At 45.7% G+C, this 17129-nt stretch overlaps 1 protein-coding gene across 1 annotated transcript in view; it reads left to right on the forward strand.

Moving 5' to 3' along the window:
* Positions 1-12717: 12717 nt before the first annotated feature.
* Positions 12718-17129, forward strand: part of LOC117594590 (uncharacterized protein PB18E9.04c-like) — a 64162-nt gene continuing 59750 nt past the window's right edge. Inside the window, exons 1-2 of the mRNA XM_034292822.1 lie at positions 12718-12734; positions 15879-16521. Of these exons, the coding sequence (XP_034148713.1) occupies positions 12718-12734; positions 15879-16521 (660 nt within the window). The remainder of the gene's footprint in view (positions 12735-15878; positions 16522-17129) is intronic.

The following is a 17129-nucleotide window of genomic DNA, read 5'->3' on the forward strand; positions in this document are numbered from 1 at the left end:
CCTAGAGCTCCACGTCACCCAAATATATTTTGTTCCTTTTTTTTTTACTTTAGTAATTTAGCAGAAACTCTTATGTGGAACGTCTTTCAGTAAGTGGATCTTAAAATAGCCCTGTGAGACAACCACATATCATTGTCCTAGTTAGAATATTTTCCCGCAATAAAATGCTTTAGCTATCAGCAAAGTCTAATAGAAATGTCCCTCTATCCCTCCATCCTTTCTCACCCTACATCCTTCCCTGGTTTCTCTCCCCCGCTCTCCCTCCCACCCTCAGCCCGCTTCTCTCCCTCCCACCCTCCGCCCGCTTCTCTCGCTTCACAGCCATAGCCACCATCCAGCGGATCTAGATCATCATATCATCATGACGTCATGGCAACGCTGTCTATCTGAATGATGAAGCAAGACAGGTAGAAGTAGTCTGTCTAACTCCTCACCTCACCTGCAGGCTATAAAATGTGTGTGTGGTATGTGTGTGTGTGTGTGTGTGTGTGTGTGTGTAGGCTATGTGCATTCATCCATTCCCTCCCGTACAAGGCAGTAGAATTACAATCATGTAGAATTACAACTATTTCTGCTATATTTATATTTGTAGCTCAGGGCTGGCAGTTACCCTTGAGCAAATTCATAAAAGCTCAACTTCTCCCAGTTTCCAGGGCTGTGTACTAAACTAAACCCTAGCATCTATCTAGTGCACTAGTTTAACCACTTGTTTAACCCCACACGGCGCCACTCGAGACTCAACCCAGCTGTCAGTGTTGGGACAAAATCACCAGGGAGGAGCTTCATTCCCACAGTGAGGTCAGTCTGACCGGAGTGGAGTTGACAAGAAAAAGAGAAGGGAACGAACAGAACAGAAAGAGAGTGAGATGAAGAGCAGGAGGGTGAGAGAGTTAGAGAGTGAGGAGACTGAGAGAGACAGAAAAACAGAGAAAGAGAAAGAATTATTTTGCGTAGGGATTTTAACGCTAGAACAGATTCTGAACCTGACTGAGGACCCTGAGGGTGTAAACACATATTTGGCCATCCTACACCGAGTCCCATCTCCAGTCATAGAAAATAGGTCTGGCCAGGGAGTGAACCAAGTGGGAAGGAATTTTGGCATCTCTATAGAAATGTATGCCTGCATTTTCTTAATGGCTGGATTAGAAGAGATTCTTTGGGAAGGTTAACCTTCCGTTAAGCTCATGTAGCCAATGTTGTTGAAGCAGTCAAAAGTAAATTTATGGAAATGTCAAAAACAATTCTAGGAGGTAACCTCGTAAAGAGATATGGTTGTAAACTATTAAGAAAAAGAATTGGATATTCATTTCATTTTAGAGTCATTTAGCAGACACGTATATGCAAAGCAATTCACAATATGAATTAGGTTTAGGATTGAATTAAGTGTTGTTTTACTTTGTTGGCTTGGTTGATTTGATCAGGCAACCTATCAGTCCCTGGCTATCTGCAGCTATAAACAAATGGAAAACATCAGCAACCACAGAATAGTCTTAATAAAGAACAGAAATACGACATAGCACATCAAACAGCAATATTTGGACAGATCCTTTTGTATAGTCTCTATGGAATTAAACATATTGCCTTAATTTAACTATAAGAATGCCCAAGGAAAAGTCAGCATCCTAGAACCAAATTAAATTACTAGCAAATACTCACATTACACTTTCAAAGAAAATACTAAGCCTTGAACCTGGAAAAGCATGTGTCCCAAAGAGTACTCCTGAACAACAATTCAACCTGATTTTGATAATGTGCTGCTTCCCTGATATTTGGAACCTGGGGGTTATAACCCCCATGTATTCAAACAGGTGGTGGAATTCGACACCACATCTGACCAGTGTCATGGCCAAACCATGTCGCTTTATTCTCAGTGACTGCATACAAGCCTCACTCACTTGCCATTATGCCGGCAGAAAATATTGATATTTACAACATACAGCAACAACCTGACATGTTTACAACATACAGCAACAAGCTGACATATTTACAACATACAGCAACAACCTGACATATTTACAACATACAGCAACAAGCTGACATATTTACAACATACAGCAACAACCTGACATATTTACAACATACAGCAACAAGCTGACATATTTACAACATACAGCAACAACCTGACGTATTTACAACATACAGCAACAAGCTGACGTATTAACAATGTAAAGCAACTGACATATTAACAATTTACAGCAACAACCTGACATATTAACAGCTTACAGCAACAACCTGACGTATTAACAACATAAAGCAACTACCCAACATATTAACAACGTAAAGCAACTACCCGACATATTAACTGTGTACACCAACAAACTGACTTATTAACAACTTGACCAGGAATTGATTCCAGGGACCAACCAAAAACAAAATGTATCCACACGTGACATTATTTCAGGGATAAAAGTGTCTGCTAAATAACCATTAATATTTGTTATGACAACACTGACAGCGCGTATTAAAAAGCTATACGTCAACGACATTACTGTCTTCTTACATAGCATGTTGCAGCATTGACGAACAGTCGCAGGCCCATTAAATCACAGGAACCCCTCCATGCACGAATGCTTCTCCTAATGAGCGTCTGCACAAGCAGCCGTGCCGCCGTACACGTGTTTGATCACGGAAACCGAACTCGGATTAGTTCCGTGGAAAAGTAAACAAATGAAACAAACAAACTGAAAAGGATTGGCTCCAGAGGCAGACGTCCCTAGAAACACACAACCAGAAGTTCATTCAGGCAGCGTATGAATAAAACATGCTCTATTCTGGTGGTTTTGCATTGTGAATATATAATATCCCACAGCCCTCCGGAAGCCTGTCTGTTGAGATATTACTGTCAGAAGGACAGGTAAGGGGGGGGGGGGGGGGTCAATGCAGAGACATTAGGATATTGTTTCATTTCTGTTCCAACAGGCTCTGCATGACCTTTCTTATTCTATTGGTAGAAAGGGGACTTCCCTTATTTAATTCAATTTCATATTTTCTCTCCCCCCCCTCTCTCCTGTCTCCCCCCCCCCCCCCCCCCCCCCCCCCCGGCGACCCCCCCCCCCCCCCCAGCCCCCCCCCGCCCGCGCCCCCCCCCCCGAACCCGCAACCCCCTCCCCCCCCCCCCCCCCCCCCCCCCCCCCCCCCCCCCCCCCCCCCCCCCCCCCCCCCCCCCCCCCCCCCCCCCCCCCCCCCCCCCCCCCCCCCCCCCCCCCCCCCCCCCCCCCCCCCCCCCCCCCCCCCCCCCCCCCCCCCCCCCCCCCCCCCCCCCCCCCCCCCCCCCCCCCCCCCCCCCCCCCCCCCCCCCCCCCCCCCCCCCCCCCCCCCCCCCCCCCCCCCCCCCCCCCCCCCCCCCCCCCCCCCCCCCCCCCCCCCCCCCCCCCCCCCCCCCCCCCCCCCCCCCCCCCCCCCCCCCCTCTCTCTCTCTCTCTCTCTCTGTATATGTTTTTAAATGATCCCACAGTGCCCGAACTTCGGCCAATCTGTGAAAGGTTTGCTTTTCCACTGGGCTCAGCCCACTGCCTACAGGGCTAGCCTCTCAGTGAGAGCGGTTTGTTGTATCACCACATCGGACATTCTTGTGGTGCCGTAGCAAAGAGCTGCAACTTTTTAGAGGCCCTGCCAAGTCCCTCAATACAGAGAAAGCTATTTTTAAGCACAGTTGGAAACCCCTTTCAATAGTTTTGTGGGTAAGACAACTTAATGGTTAGCCTGAACACATCAAAGACGTGAGAGACTACTCATCACAACTGTACAGTACCCTACTGTACTGTATTGGTGTCTACTTAACTCTACTGTACCATACTGTACTCAAATGTAGTCTACTGTACCCTACTCTACTTTAAGTGGTCTCTACTACATTGTACTCTACTGTACTGGTCTCTACTGTACCCACTGGTCTCTACTCCGCTGTATTGTAGAGTATTGTACTCCAATATACTGTACTATATCATATCCCAACCCTAACACCCGGACCGCTGGTTCTCGACAAAAACACATATTATCCATCAATATCAATCACCAAATAACTCAGCGCAGGCAAGTCTGTGAGCCAATAGCCCCTCTCTGACCCCCTAGAAAATCACACCCACATCACATTCTGAGTGGATAGAATTAAATGCAAAAGACCCTAGAAAACTGTGCTAAAACGCAATTAGCTACCCACTAAGCTTAACGTTTTAACCACACAGACATATTTTCAACAACTTTTATCTGTGTTTTGCTCAGTGTAATAGCATAAATGTATCACCAATTAAATCTAATTTAAGTTTTAATGGCTTTGTATCTATCCAAAATGCTAGGCTGTCCTAGACTGGCATCCTCCTGGCCTAAGAGTCAGGAAAGTGTATTCGTTTTGATGTTGTCAGCAGGAGGTGTGGATAATGAAGTGGATACACACCGCTGGTTGGATACATACATTGCAAATTGAACCAATCATAACCTCAGTTCAACTAAGCCCCGCCTCACGTTTGCCTCATGTTAATTACCAAAATGTTTAGCAATGCTTGAATTGATGAGGAAACTTGTGGCGTTCCGTGTGCAAATTGCTATTAAATAACAACCAATGAAAACCCTAGCACACCAGTGAGCCACAGCTGTCCTTGTTCTGTCAGCTACGTAGGAACAGCTCTAAGGATCAACAGACATGAACGCCATCACCATGAAATACTTCCATACGGGAATTCATTAGGTTTGTTCTGGGATGTGTTAGAATGCAATTTCCCCTTTCGTTGTTCCACTGTGCTCCCCTCTGCCGTAAGGTACCTTAAGTTGGCGGTGCGGTGTCATTCACATGCGACGGGTAGCGTGTGGTGCTACTGAGTTATCTTCAGGCCTCCATTTTCACATTATGTCCTTTTGGATTTGCCGAGAGGATTTGTAGTGAAAATGTTTTTTTGTGTGTGTGTGTGTGCGAACGCCCCAACCCGTCACTTTCAGCCACAGGCTATGGGCTCTGCCGGTGCCATGCTTATTTCCTGAATGCTTTGTTCTTGCCCTCCTCCTCCTCCTCCTGTTCTCCTCTCCTTCCGCTCTCTTATCTACTCCTGAGGGGCACACCCGCGCCCAGGAAGGTGTGTGTGAGTTTTTACAAAAAGTATGTATTGACAGGCATCATTGCCTGAGGTTGGTCGATGCTCCGTCCGTCTGTCTCTCCAGCAGTGTATGACGAACATCTTGCTGGTTTTACACTGTTTGAGAGATATCGCCCTGCCTGTCTGAATCAAAGGGAGCTCTATAGGCACCCGGATATGGAAGATATATTTGAAATTATTTTAAGGACTTCCTCAGATGTAAGTGTGTATACTGCATGTATCGTTGATGTCTAGAGACGGCACAGATCTATTTCCTTCAACAGAAAACATTGCATAATGGTTTCGAAGTCAATAGACAGAGACAATTGTTGTTTTTTTGGGTTCATGTTTGCATATGGGTTTGTCACTGTGTGCGCGTTAATTCAGTGTGACAGGAATCTAGCTAGATTAAGGATGAAATCATTTCTGTTCTCAATGTCAAACGAATTTCCCCCCAAACAATATTTACTTACTGCTTTTAAGCCAACCCTGGTTGATTGCACAGGTGTTAAAGGCTACCTTTTGCCTGCCTAGGGAGTAGTTAAGGTCAACTTTCTAATGGAAATATAAAACATTTAATTTTCCACTTTCCTGGCTCAGGGATTTGTTGTAACTTCCTTTCAGTTTGCTGGTCCGACACTTTCCCTCCAAGGCTATCTACCGCCCCTCAGTGCTATTGCAATAATGATGTGTTTGAAACAAACATATAAACAGATGGGCTGATAGACAGACAAGCAGCTCATGGTAAACCTCAGTCTGCAAACAGTATATTTAGAGAACTCTGTTAAGACTGAGACTTGTCTTTGTTATTGTTAAGGTCATAGCAAAGACGGCAGCTGGATCCCAAATGGCTCTCTGATTCCTATGTAGTGCGCTTCTTCTGACCAGGAACCGCTGCGTTAAGGCCACTCAGGGCCATTTGGGAAGCCGCTGGAGCTCTCTGTTAAGAGAGGAGAAATCACTTAGTCACTACGGTTGCCAGATTCTTGACAACCCACCAAACCACACGTAAACCAAAGAAAGCACCGCAAGTCAAGGGAGGTAACTGGAAACCGCAATGGAAAGCCAATGGTGTACTGCACCTGTCTCATTAGAAGGTGCCACCTTTTCAGATACATTCACATAATAGCAGATGCTGTTTGCTGTACTTTGTTCATCTGACGGAAGTAATAACACATTGTCTTGTTACTTCTTAGAGATAGGATACACACTGCAAAACAAACTGAACATGTTTTGGCGGGATGTTATGTCAAGATGTGTTCCGCATGTATCTTTCAGTTTGTTTTTATGCGTCATAAGATTTCACAACTACTTGATTTTGTCGAGATTTTCACAGAATATTCTCACCCATTGCTGGAACCGACAAAGCTGCTTTTGGTGCTAAAAAACTATTCGGCTGCCGCTTTGAAAGAACAAAACAATGGTGAGTCTCTCGTACGTACACACAAGGGGCTGTTGCGTGCACGCTGTGAGTGTGGTCGCTCCATTTCAGGACCTCTGGGATGTGCACCCCAAGCAACTAGAACCTCCTGGTCCTCTTTACAGCGGCTCCGTTGGTGCAGAAGTTGGCAGCATGCTCTCTCTTTTGTATGTATGATTTGTACAATTTGCACAGTGTCATTTTGATTATGCATGTGCCTCCTGGTTCAACCGTTCCCATTGGGATTCCAAGAAAAGGCTCCAGACCTCTCAATATGAGCGAGTCAGAACTCCTTCCCAGTACCAAAGGCTCTCACTTTGATGAACTGAAATGGCCAAAGGTGGAAACAAGCATCGCTCAGATGAGGTTAGGTTTTCCGCAGCCTTACCACCCAAATATCTGTGTAATAATTTTAGCAACTTAAATTATTCACATGAAACACCACTAAGAGCGTTGCCAACTTCTTTACCTGTCGATTCTGGTCACATTTCCAAATGGTGAAACCAGTATTTGCACAAATAACCTAAAATAAAAGCTGAGAGACTACACTCTGACCTCTTAGTAATGGATTGCATTCAAACCCAAACCTTTGAAGGCAACAGGAGACGGAATTGCTTCTTCAGAGCCAAAAGAAGAAGGAAATGCTTCACTCTCCCAATAATTACGGAGGGCACTTCATGTAATTATAACGGTCAATTATCCTCTCTAAAGTAATGGAAAATTACAATATTTATAAGAATGTATTTCAAATGTTTTACCTCCGACTTAGAAACTTAAACTCTTTTGCTAATACTGTCTGATAAAGGGACCGAATGTAAGAATTTTTCTGTACTGCTTGCATAAATACAAGCATAAAGAAGACATTTGCAGTTAATGTCTTAAGCAAAGTCATTTTCTTCTTCAAAATTGTTTCAAATGCCTGAGATATTTCCCCATGAATCTTTCTTGCCAGTTTGTCAATCAGTTTGCGTTGATGTGTAGTCTTCTTGTACTCGCTTTAGACCCTCACTGTACTATCCCCACTCCCTAAACCACCCTGGACTAGATAATACTATCACCACATCCTAAACCACCCTGGACTAGATAATAATATCCCCACACCCTAAACCACCCTGGACTAGATAATACTATCCCCACATCCTAAACCTCCCTGGACTAGATAATACTATCCCCACTCCCTAAACCACCCTGGACTAGATAATACTATCACCACTCCCTAAACCACCCTGGACTAGATAATAATATCCCCACACCCTAAACCACCCTGGACTAGATAATAATATCCCCACACCCTAAACCACCCTGGACTAGATAATAATATCCCCACACCCTAAACCACCCTGGACTAGATAATACTATCACCACACCCTAAACCACCCTGGACTAGATAATACTATCACCACTCCCTAAACCACCCTGGACTATCCAGTACTATCCCCCCTAAACCAGCCAGGACTAGATAATACTATCCCACACCCTAAACTACCCTGGACTATCCAGTACTATCCCCCCTAAACCAGCCAGGACTAGATAATACTATCACCACACCCTAAACCACCCTGGACTATCCAGTACTATCCCCCCTAAACCAGCCAGGACTAGATAATACTATCCCACACCCTAAACCACCCTGGACTATCCAGTACTATCCCCCCCTAAACCAGCCAGGACTAGATATCCCGGTCTTGTTCACTAAGGGAAGAGGAGGAAACAATGCTGTGGTCCTGTAGACGTTGGAGGCAGGATTCTCCAGAGTGCCCATTTAAGCCATAAAAGCTTGTCCATTTCATGTAATATCAATGTTGCTTACAATTAGTTTACTGTTAATTCTCCAACATGCTAATACCAAGAAAATCCTCGTTTGGGCTACCTGCTACCTCTAAGGGGTGCTATACACAGACATGACAATTATCATGTTCATTAATATGAACACCACGAAGTTGTGATTATGCATCCAATGTGATGTCCATAACGCTGGAATTGCCCATATAGATGGTGGGGTCCCATTTCGTATGCCGACACTCATCTTCTTCCTCCATTAGTCACAAACACAAACAGATGGTGATTCACACAGAAGGGTCTTTGCATGTGATTAAGGAGTCTAATGCAGGTATGGAAACTGTATTGGAGCGAAGAAGGGAGAAGACATCAGAGGACAAGTAGGGAGAGGAGCGGGGAGAGCAAGGGAGAACAGATGTGAGGAGGTGAGATAGGGAGAAAGGAGAGGGGAGAGCAGGGGAGAGCAGTGGAAAAGGAGAGGAGAAGAGGAAGGAGATGGAAGAGGAAAGAGAGGGGAACAGGGAGGAGAGAAGGGAAGGGGAGGGGAAGGAGGAGAAAGAATATGAGAGGAGAAGGAGGACTGGGGAAAAGAAAGGAGGGAGGGGAGAGGAGGAGAGGTCTCCAAGTGGTGACCTTAACCTCACGACCTCAGTGCGTGATGGTGCGTGTGTGTGCACGTGCATTCTATTGTGCGTGCATGCATGTGTGTGTCTGTTTATGTGTGTGTGTGTGTGAGCGTGTGTATGAATGCACAGGTGTGTGTGTGTGTGTGTGATGAAGTGTCGATGCTGCTGCTCCTTTCAGACGCCTCCTAATACCCAGGGAGCTTGGTTTGTTCCTCCGCCAGCCACCAACGCTCTCATTAGCCCGCTGTGTCCCAAATCGAACCCCAGGCCCTATTTAGAGCACTACGTTTTAACAGGGCCCGCCGGACTCTTCTGAAGTTGTAGTGGACTGGGATTAGGGTGACACTTAGAGCGCACCCTCTGGTTGCCTTTCCGCCAGCTGCATCCAAAATGGCACCCGATTCCCAACGCAGTGCACTACTTTTGACCAGGGCCTATCGGGAATCGTGTGCCGGGCGTAAATTCATTCTCAGCCTCCTCACTTCCTGCTACATGCTACCTGCTACCTGCTCCGGCACAAAGCAGACCTTGTTCTGTTCTCCGTTGTTGCGTCCCGTTTCCTGGGACGCTGATTAGTCCGGGCAGCGTGTTTTGAGAAAACTCCAATTACCCTGCTGATGAGTGGGCTCCTGTTTACATGCTGTAGAACAGCGTCCCTGATTAGCCCAGCAACAACCTCACAGGGTGGTTGCCACGGGACTCAGGGCGCTGTAGTGTAGCCATGTGGAAATTCCTAAACCTAATCTATATTTTGCTCACAACGCCGGGATTAAATGCACAGAAAGCAAAGCCCTCCGTACATAATAAATTATCCAACCTGGTTCTCCTGTGTGCGCGGCCTGCGTGACGTAAATTCGTGAATGTGCCGTTTAAAGAATGACTCTCCCTGAGGATAGTACATTCTGACCCTTGGTTTTTGTATTCTGCAGTGCATAGTCCCACGACCCCCAATGACCTCGGAGTTTCATCAAACGCGTTTCATTGCCTTTAATCCTCTCTAGCGTCCTCTTAAAACAACGGTCAAAGGTAATCAGGAAGAGGAAACGAGGACTGAGCGTGCGTGAATATGTCGTATTTTAAAAGAATGAGACATTAAATGTAATATGTTTTGAAATGTGCGGTTGATTTTGTCCTTCAACCCAAAAACTAAAGCGGCGAGCTTTGGATACTCCTCAACCGGTCTGTTCCTCCCTTCCTGCCCCCTCGATTGCTGATTGGTTTACGGGTCACGGTGAAAAAGGCACACAGGAGAGCGGATTCAGGATTAACTTCAATGGATTGAGAAAAGGCCCTCTTCCACGCGCAGCCACAAGAAACTATTAACCCAGTAGGATCAAAGGCATCCATCCCCATATTCCATTGCAGTTGATCATTTTGGGCTTTACGGTATCTACTCATTGGAGCGTTGCATAGAATTACATTGACAGAGATCAAAGGTCACCGAATGTCACCGCCGAGGATCACAGACTCGCCTTCGTACTCCAGTGCACGCAACACTTGTGGTTTTGGGTTGGATTCCCACAGGGGAGGCCGACAGAAAAATATATGCACTCCGATTAAGGGTGTTTACTAAATAACAGTCTCCCTTTATAAAGTGGCATTCCCTGACTGCATATTGAACACTGGAGGTATACGTATGAGGTATGCATTTTTTTTACTCCTATGATACCAGGAATACTTCGGCCCGGTTATCAACGGCTTCACCTTTCATAAATGAAGGCCTGGGCTAAACTTACAGGAGCACACGTGTAGCCAACCTTGATTCCTAATACCCAGCTGAATTAAAAGCCAGTGAGCCAGCTGGAGCAGATCCTTCTCTATCCACGGAGGCCATCAACTGTCCCTGGGAGTAATCCCCATTCCTCCAAAGGAATGCTCATTTTCTTCTCATTAAACGCTACAAGATGGCCAGTTGAAACAAGAAACTGTCCTGTGGTTTATGTTTCATGTTGTTTTTTGACTCTGGATACTGTAATGAATTATTCCGACTGGTCATTAGAAAAGGTGCCAGGTCTCAGATCCTATATTGTCTGAGCCCTGGTCAAAACAGTATTCCCCCTCTTATTGTATGGCTCAATCATTGTCTTTTTCTCTTTTCTTGATCCTACGTGCTACTGGTAAGATACGCTGTCTCTTTCTCTGTCTCCCTCTGTCCCCGTCTCCCACTCTCTGTCTCTCACTTCCAGTCTCTCTAATTTTCATCCTTCTTAGTAACAATTGTTATGAATAATGTAGATAACTATTATTGCTGAGAACCATTTGCATCGTCCTACATGGTTCACGAAGGCGATATATATTATGTACAGTGGATATCATTCCCCTGAACCTCTCCCTTTAAGACATTCCTGCCGTCACCTCATTGAAATACAATATTTTGCTTGATTGCATATGCCTATTAATTATGAATTAGTCCATACAGTCGGATTACTTTTAAATAGACTTGAAATTGTCTTACACGGGTGACATATGATGCATTCATCTATTCTCTGCAGGTGAAGGTCAATATTAGAATTGTCCAGGTGAGCAAATTGTCTGTCTCTATATAATTAAGAAACGGACCACAATGGAGAATTATGAATGCTGCTACATTTTAATTGACTGACTTAAACCTAACCGGCCCTGTGCAGAGACCAGCTCATGTTAGTCTTTATTTAACTTATTTAAATGTAAACTTACATTTAGTCGTAGACTTAATCTTAAATCTGAATTCCTAAAACTTAACACCTAACCCTAATTCTAAACCGAAGCCTCAACAATATATCAGTGAATATATTTTACTAATATATTACCAAATGTCTTCACTGCTTCGAAGATTCCTTGTGCAAGAATTCTTGTGACTTTTGATCCTCACAAGTATAAAACACACACACACACGTCTGATGGCTGGTCTGAGATGTTTCTCCTGAGGGACCAGACATATCATCCAGGACGATGTGTCAGACATGTCTTCCCCGTGGGTGTGTGTCTTCAAACCCTGTCTCCTCACAGTTGAAGAGATTACCCTGCCAGGACCCTGCCTCCCGACCGCAGCGACCACAAAACTGAAGAGGAGACAAAGGTGTCATTTCAAGCACAAATGAACAGTAAAACCCAATAACTGTACAAATGGCGAAACTCAACGATTGGTCTGACAACTCCACTGCACTGCCGCCCATTTTTAAAAGGCAGCCATATCCACAGCCATTTTCCCCAGCCATTTTTGCACGTCGAAGGATTGTTAACCTAACAGGCAATGCGACAAGAACATGATTTCAAATAAGATTAAAGCTCAGAACAACAGAAGTGGTTTAGGATGGAGAACACACGAATGCTTGACACCACCTACATTGTAGTTGACAATGTCATGGGGACAGATCACGTCTAACCCTAAACTGGAGGATGTAGACACTGACAAAAACAAACATTGATGGTCAGCATTGTAATGCATTGCTTTTCATTGGTTAACACACATTTATAGCTAAATGTTATTTAACACCTCTGCCACTCGCAATACCATAGCATGTCTAGTTTGTGTCGATATCAGCATGAACTAACATGACCATTTCAGATAATCGAAAATAGCTTTAAATCTTCCCCTGTATTTATATCAGCGCTCCGCAGTTAAGGTTTACTCAGGCCAGATAAAAAAACAAAACTGTTTTGATCTGGTTAGTATCTCAAAACTCTATTAATGTTTCCTTAAAATTAAAATCATTTGTGAGAGTTAGAGACATTAGAAAATATACATTCTTAAATTCTAAGTGAGTCTATTGGGGTAATTATCTTGGATAAACACACAGGAAGGAAGAATTGGTAAACAAACAAAGCCTTGTATAACCCACTTTAAGAGATGCATGAACGGATAAGGTAAGCTTACAGATGGAGTTTCACTCGCCTAAGGTAAGACTGCAACTACAGTTTTCATCTGATTCAATTAAATATTTTATAATCTCAGAAGCATGGAGGTAAATGAGGCCTGACAGATGTTAGGGTAGATAATACAATATTAATCCACAGCAGTTCGTTCTTCCATGAAGTTCTCGTTGTGTGTGTGTGTTCCGTGTGGTTTTTGAACTGCTTCTCTTCTCTGCAGGACATTCTCAGTTTCTGACGTAGTCCCTGTCAGGACATTAAGGTAAAACACGTAACGTGGTTTCTACTGCTGCAACACATCCCAGCTATTCTCCACCAGCATATGGGGCAGACAAAAGAAGGACACAGGAGACGGAACATTCTGCCCGACACAGGAGACGGAACTTTCTGCCCGACACAGTAGAAGGAACCTTCTGCCCGACACAGGAGACGGAACCTTCTGCCCGACACAGGAGACGGAACATTCTGCCTGACACAGGAGACGGAACATTCTGCCCGACACAGGAGACAAAACATTCTGCCCGACACAGTGGACGGAACATTCTGCCCGACACAGTAGACAGAACATTCTGCCCAACACAGTAGACGGAACCTTGTGCCTGACACAGTAAACGGAACATTCTGCCCGACACAGGAGACGGAACATTCTGCCCGACACAGGAGACAGAAAATTCTGCCCGACACAGGAGACAGAACATTCTGCCCGACACAGGAGACGGAACATTCTGCCCGACACAGGAGACAGAAAATTCTGCCCGACACAGGAGACAGAACATTCTGCCCGACACAGGAGACAGAACATTCTGCCCGACACAGGAGACAGAACATTCTGCCCAATGCAGTCGACTGAAACGTCTCTGAGCCTGCCTATGCTGTGCCGCAACATTTAGTACCACTTTGGAGTTCCATCACAATCTGACAAATGGAACCCTAATCCCTATTTATTATAATGTGTACTCCAGTGAAAACAAGTGCGCCACAGTGGGAAACCATGATCCCAGTTTGCTGTAATTAAGTGATTTTAGTCATTGTTTGCACATTAGGCCCAGCAGGATTTGTTCCACTCTCAACCTGGCCCCACTAAACTGGAGAGCCGTGGGGAACTGTCACGTCGGGGTGCCCCGGGACCAATTTCACTGTCTTGAGTAACGACAGAACTACAGATGTTCCACCGTTCTGGCTCAGAGATTCAATCTGGTAACCTATTAGTTTCTGGTCAGATGGTTTATTGCTGTAACACTTTCTATTGGCCCAAATAATTGTTCACTCTAAAAGTCTTTAGAAATGTCAGCAAACATTTCCCTCAGCAGGCTAAAAAAAGATTAATATTAACATCAACATAACCTCCATATTACCTGAAATCAACTCAATATTGGCTGACCCACAACACGCTGAGATCCACATCCTTTCCATTGATGTTTAGCTAGTGGAGGTTATAGTTAGCTGGATGTTATGTTCTTCTTGGACAGTAGAGTGGTGTAAGTTAGGGTAACAGATCACCAATTTTTTCAATTACTTGGTTACATATAATCCGTCACTACACAATCCTATATATAGATAACTGTAAGGGGGAGGAACCATCTAACATTTAAAGTGTAAAAAAGTGAACTAGTCCTTTAGCGTTACGATAGCTGTACTGTGAACTGAGGCACAGCGACCTTTCATGGAGTAATGAGCAGGAAGGGAGGTTCGCCGAGGCTGAGTCCTAAATGCAGCGCTGACTTCACAGTGTGTTACAGTGCTCTAGACAACATGGAGTGCAGGTCATATGTAGTGTACTACTTAGGGAAGAGTGTGCCGTTTTGGACGTGTCCAAGAGACATTATGTGCTGGCTTCTCTCTCTTCTCAAAGGCCTCCTGGCGACGACATCTTTCTCGACTGACCGGACAGCAGTTTCCCAGCTGAGAGCCGAGGGAGGAGACCCTCATACTTTCCGACATCCGTGGGACTGGTTGAGGACCTGGGCAGTCTGTGCGCGGAGAAAGTTCAAAAACGCCTTCCTTGAAAACACTACGAGCTGAGAGAAGGACTAAGGCTGAAACAGAGACAGTATGAGAGACAAAAAGAGACACAAAGACAGATGAACACAGACACAGAGAGAGCGACAGAGAGAGAAAAAGAGAAAGAAAAAGAGAGAGAGAGAGAGAGAGAGAGATACTAATACAGAGAGACAGACGGACACAGACGCAGAAATGCAATGACATTTTCTGTTTGGCTTTCATGCCTTGAGGCTTTTCAATAACGTCCATGCTGGTATACATTATTATATTTGTATTATTATTGTTACAGTATCTGTTACTGAATACCATTCCCACTATATTTATTACTACACAGGGACAGAGAGAGGCAGTGATAGAGCCAGAGGCAGTGATAGAGGCAGAGAGAGGCATTGATAGAGCCAGAGGCAGTGATAGAGACAGAGGCAGTGATAGAGACAGAGGCAGTGATAGAGACAGACAGAGGCAGAGCTGGGGGTTGATGCTGGCCTGCCTTCCACATCATCTACTCTCTCACCCAGCTTACTGCCTGTCAGTAAGCCATATACCAGACAGTAGGGCAGAGGGGAGGAGAGGAGACAAGGAGAGCGGGGAAGAGGAGAGGAGGAGAGCAGGGCAGAGGAGAGGAGCTGAGGAGAGCAGGGTCGAGGGGAGGAGACGAGGGGAGCAGGGCCGAGGGGAGGAGAGGCAGGCAGCTGGTCCATCCAGGTGCTTCCAGTCTGTGTTCCTGTGCCAAGCAGCTCAACTTGAAATCCACAATACAGAGACTCTTTCAGAAAGACTGACAAACACTGAGGGAGTGGAAAGGGAGGAGGGAGGAGAGACAGGAAAAAAAACAACACAAAAGTTAAGCTGAATAGGAAGGAAAGACAATAATGAAAAGCCAACTGAAATTTGTAGAAAAAGAAAGGGGGTTTTCTGTAAATTCAACATTGTTCGACCAAGACATGGCTTCCGCTTTAAGCCCACCCCCCTGAGTTGCGGAGGGAGTGCCACGGAGAGGAATTAGGGTCAACTGTCTTGCTGAGGGAGAGAAAGTGAGACTGGGCTCAAGGATTCACACTTAAAACCTTTCGATTACTAGATGCTTTGATCGCTGGATGACCTGCTATTTTTGAACAACTGAACATGTTAATGAAGAGCCAGAAGACAACTGGCGACCTCTCAGAGCCAGACCCACCTATCACGCAGTAACACCACAACCACCAGCCCCTCACACAGTAACACCACAACCACCAGCCCCTCACGCAGTAACACCACAACCACCAGCCCCTCACGCAGTAACACCACAACCACCAGCCCCTCACGCAGTAACACCACAACCACCAGCCCCTCACGCAGTAACACCACAACCACCAGCCCCTCACGCAGTAACACCACAACCACCAGCCCCTCACGCAGTAACACCACAACCACCAGCCCCTCACGCAGTAACACCACAACCACCAGCCCCTCACACAGTAACACCACAACCACCAGCCCCTCACGCAGTAACACCACAACCACCAGCCCCTCACGCAGTAACACCACAACCACCAGCCCCTCACGCAGTAACACCACAACCAGCCCCTCACACAGTAACGCCACCACCAGCCCCTCACACAGTAACACCACAACCACCAGCCCCTCACACTGTAACACCACAACCACCAGCCCCTCACACAGTAACACCACAACCACCAGCCCCTCACACTGTAACACCACAACCACCAGCCCCTCACGCAGTAACACCACTACCACCAGAATAAAGGCTACACTGGCTGTTGACAGCTGTGGACCTGAAGTGAGAAGAATTCTATGAAGTTTATTTGAAAGCAGACTACTTTATTATTATTGTTTCTATGTGGTATTTTTCTGTCTAAATTTCATAGCACTTCATATTTTATCCTCAAATTAATCGTGGCTCTGCCTTCTGTTCTTTTTGTCTATGTCAAACAAAGACCTTCATCTTTTGAGACCAATGGGATTCACCGGTCGTTCCTCTTTTGTGATTTTACTGGAGGCTCATCTTCATCTCCATACCAATTATCACCCAGTCCCCCCCCCCGGAGACATCTGCCTGTGGAGCCGAGGGACTCAAGAGGACGTGTGAAAAGCTTTGTGGGGTTTGAGAGCCAAATCCTCTCTCATATTATCACGGCTCCGTCCCATGAGGCACGGCTTGGCTTCGCCACCAGTTTAGATTCACTGTGTCCAAAGTCTTTATCGCCAGATAATGACAACCGGATCGGGCCAGCGTTCATGGTGGATAGAGGAGGTGGAATGGGATGTTGTCCGGCTGACTAGTGGGTCTGCCTGTGGGAAAGTAGGGCAGAAGACAGTGAAAGAGAGAGAGTCAGCAGAGAGAAAAAGACAGAAGGACAGACAGGGAGAGGGAGAGGCTGATAGAGA

Source organism: Esox lucius, chromosome 6 (genome assembly GCF_011004845.1).
Source record: "Esox lucius isolate fEsoLuc1 chromosome 6, fEsoLuc1.pri, whole genome shotgun sequence".
In the NCBI taxonomy this organism is placed as follows: Eukaryota; Metazoa; Chordata; class Actinopteri; order Esociformes; family Esocidae; genus Esox; species Esox lucius.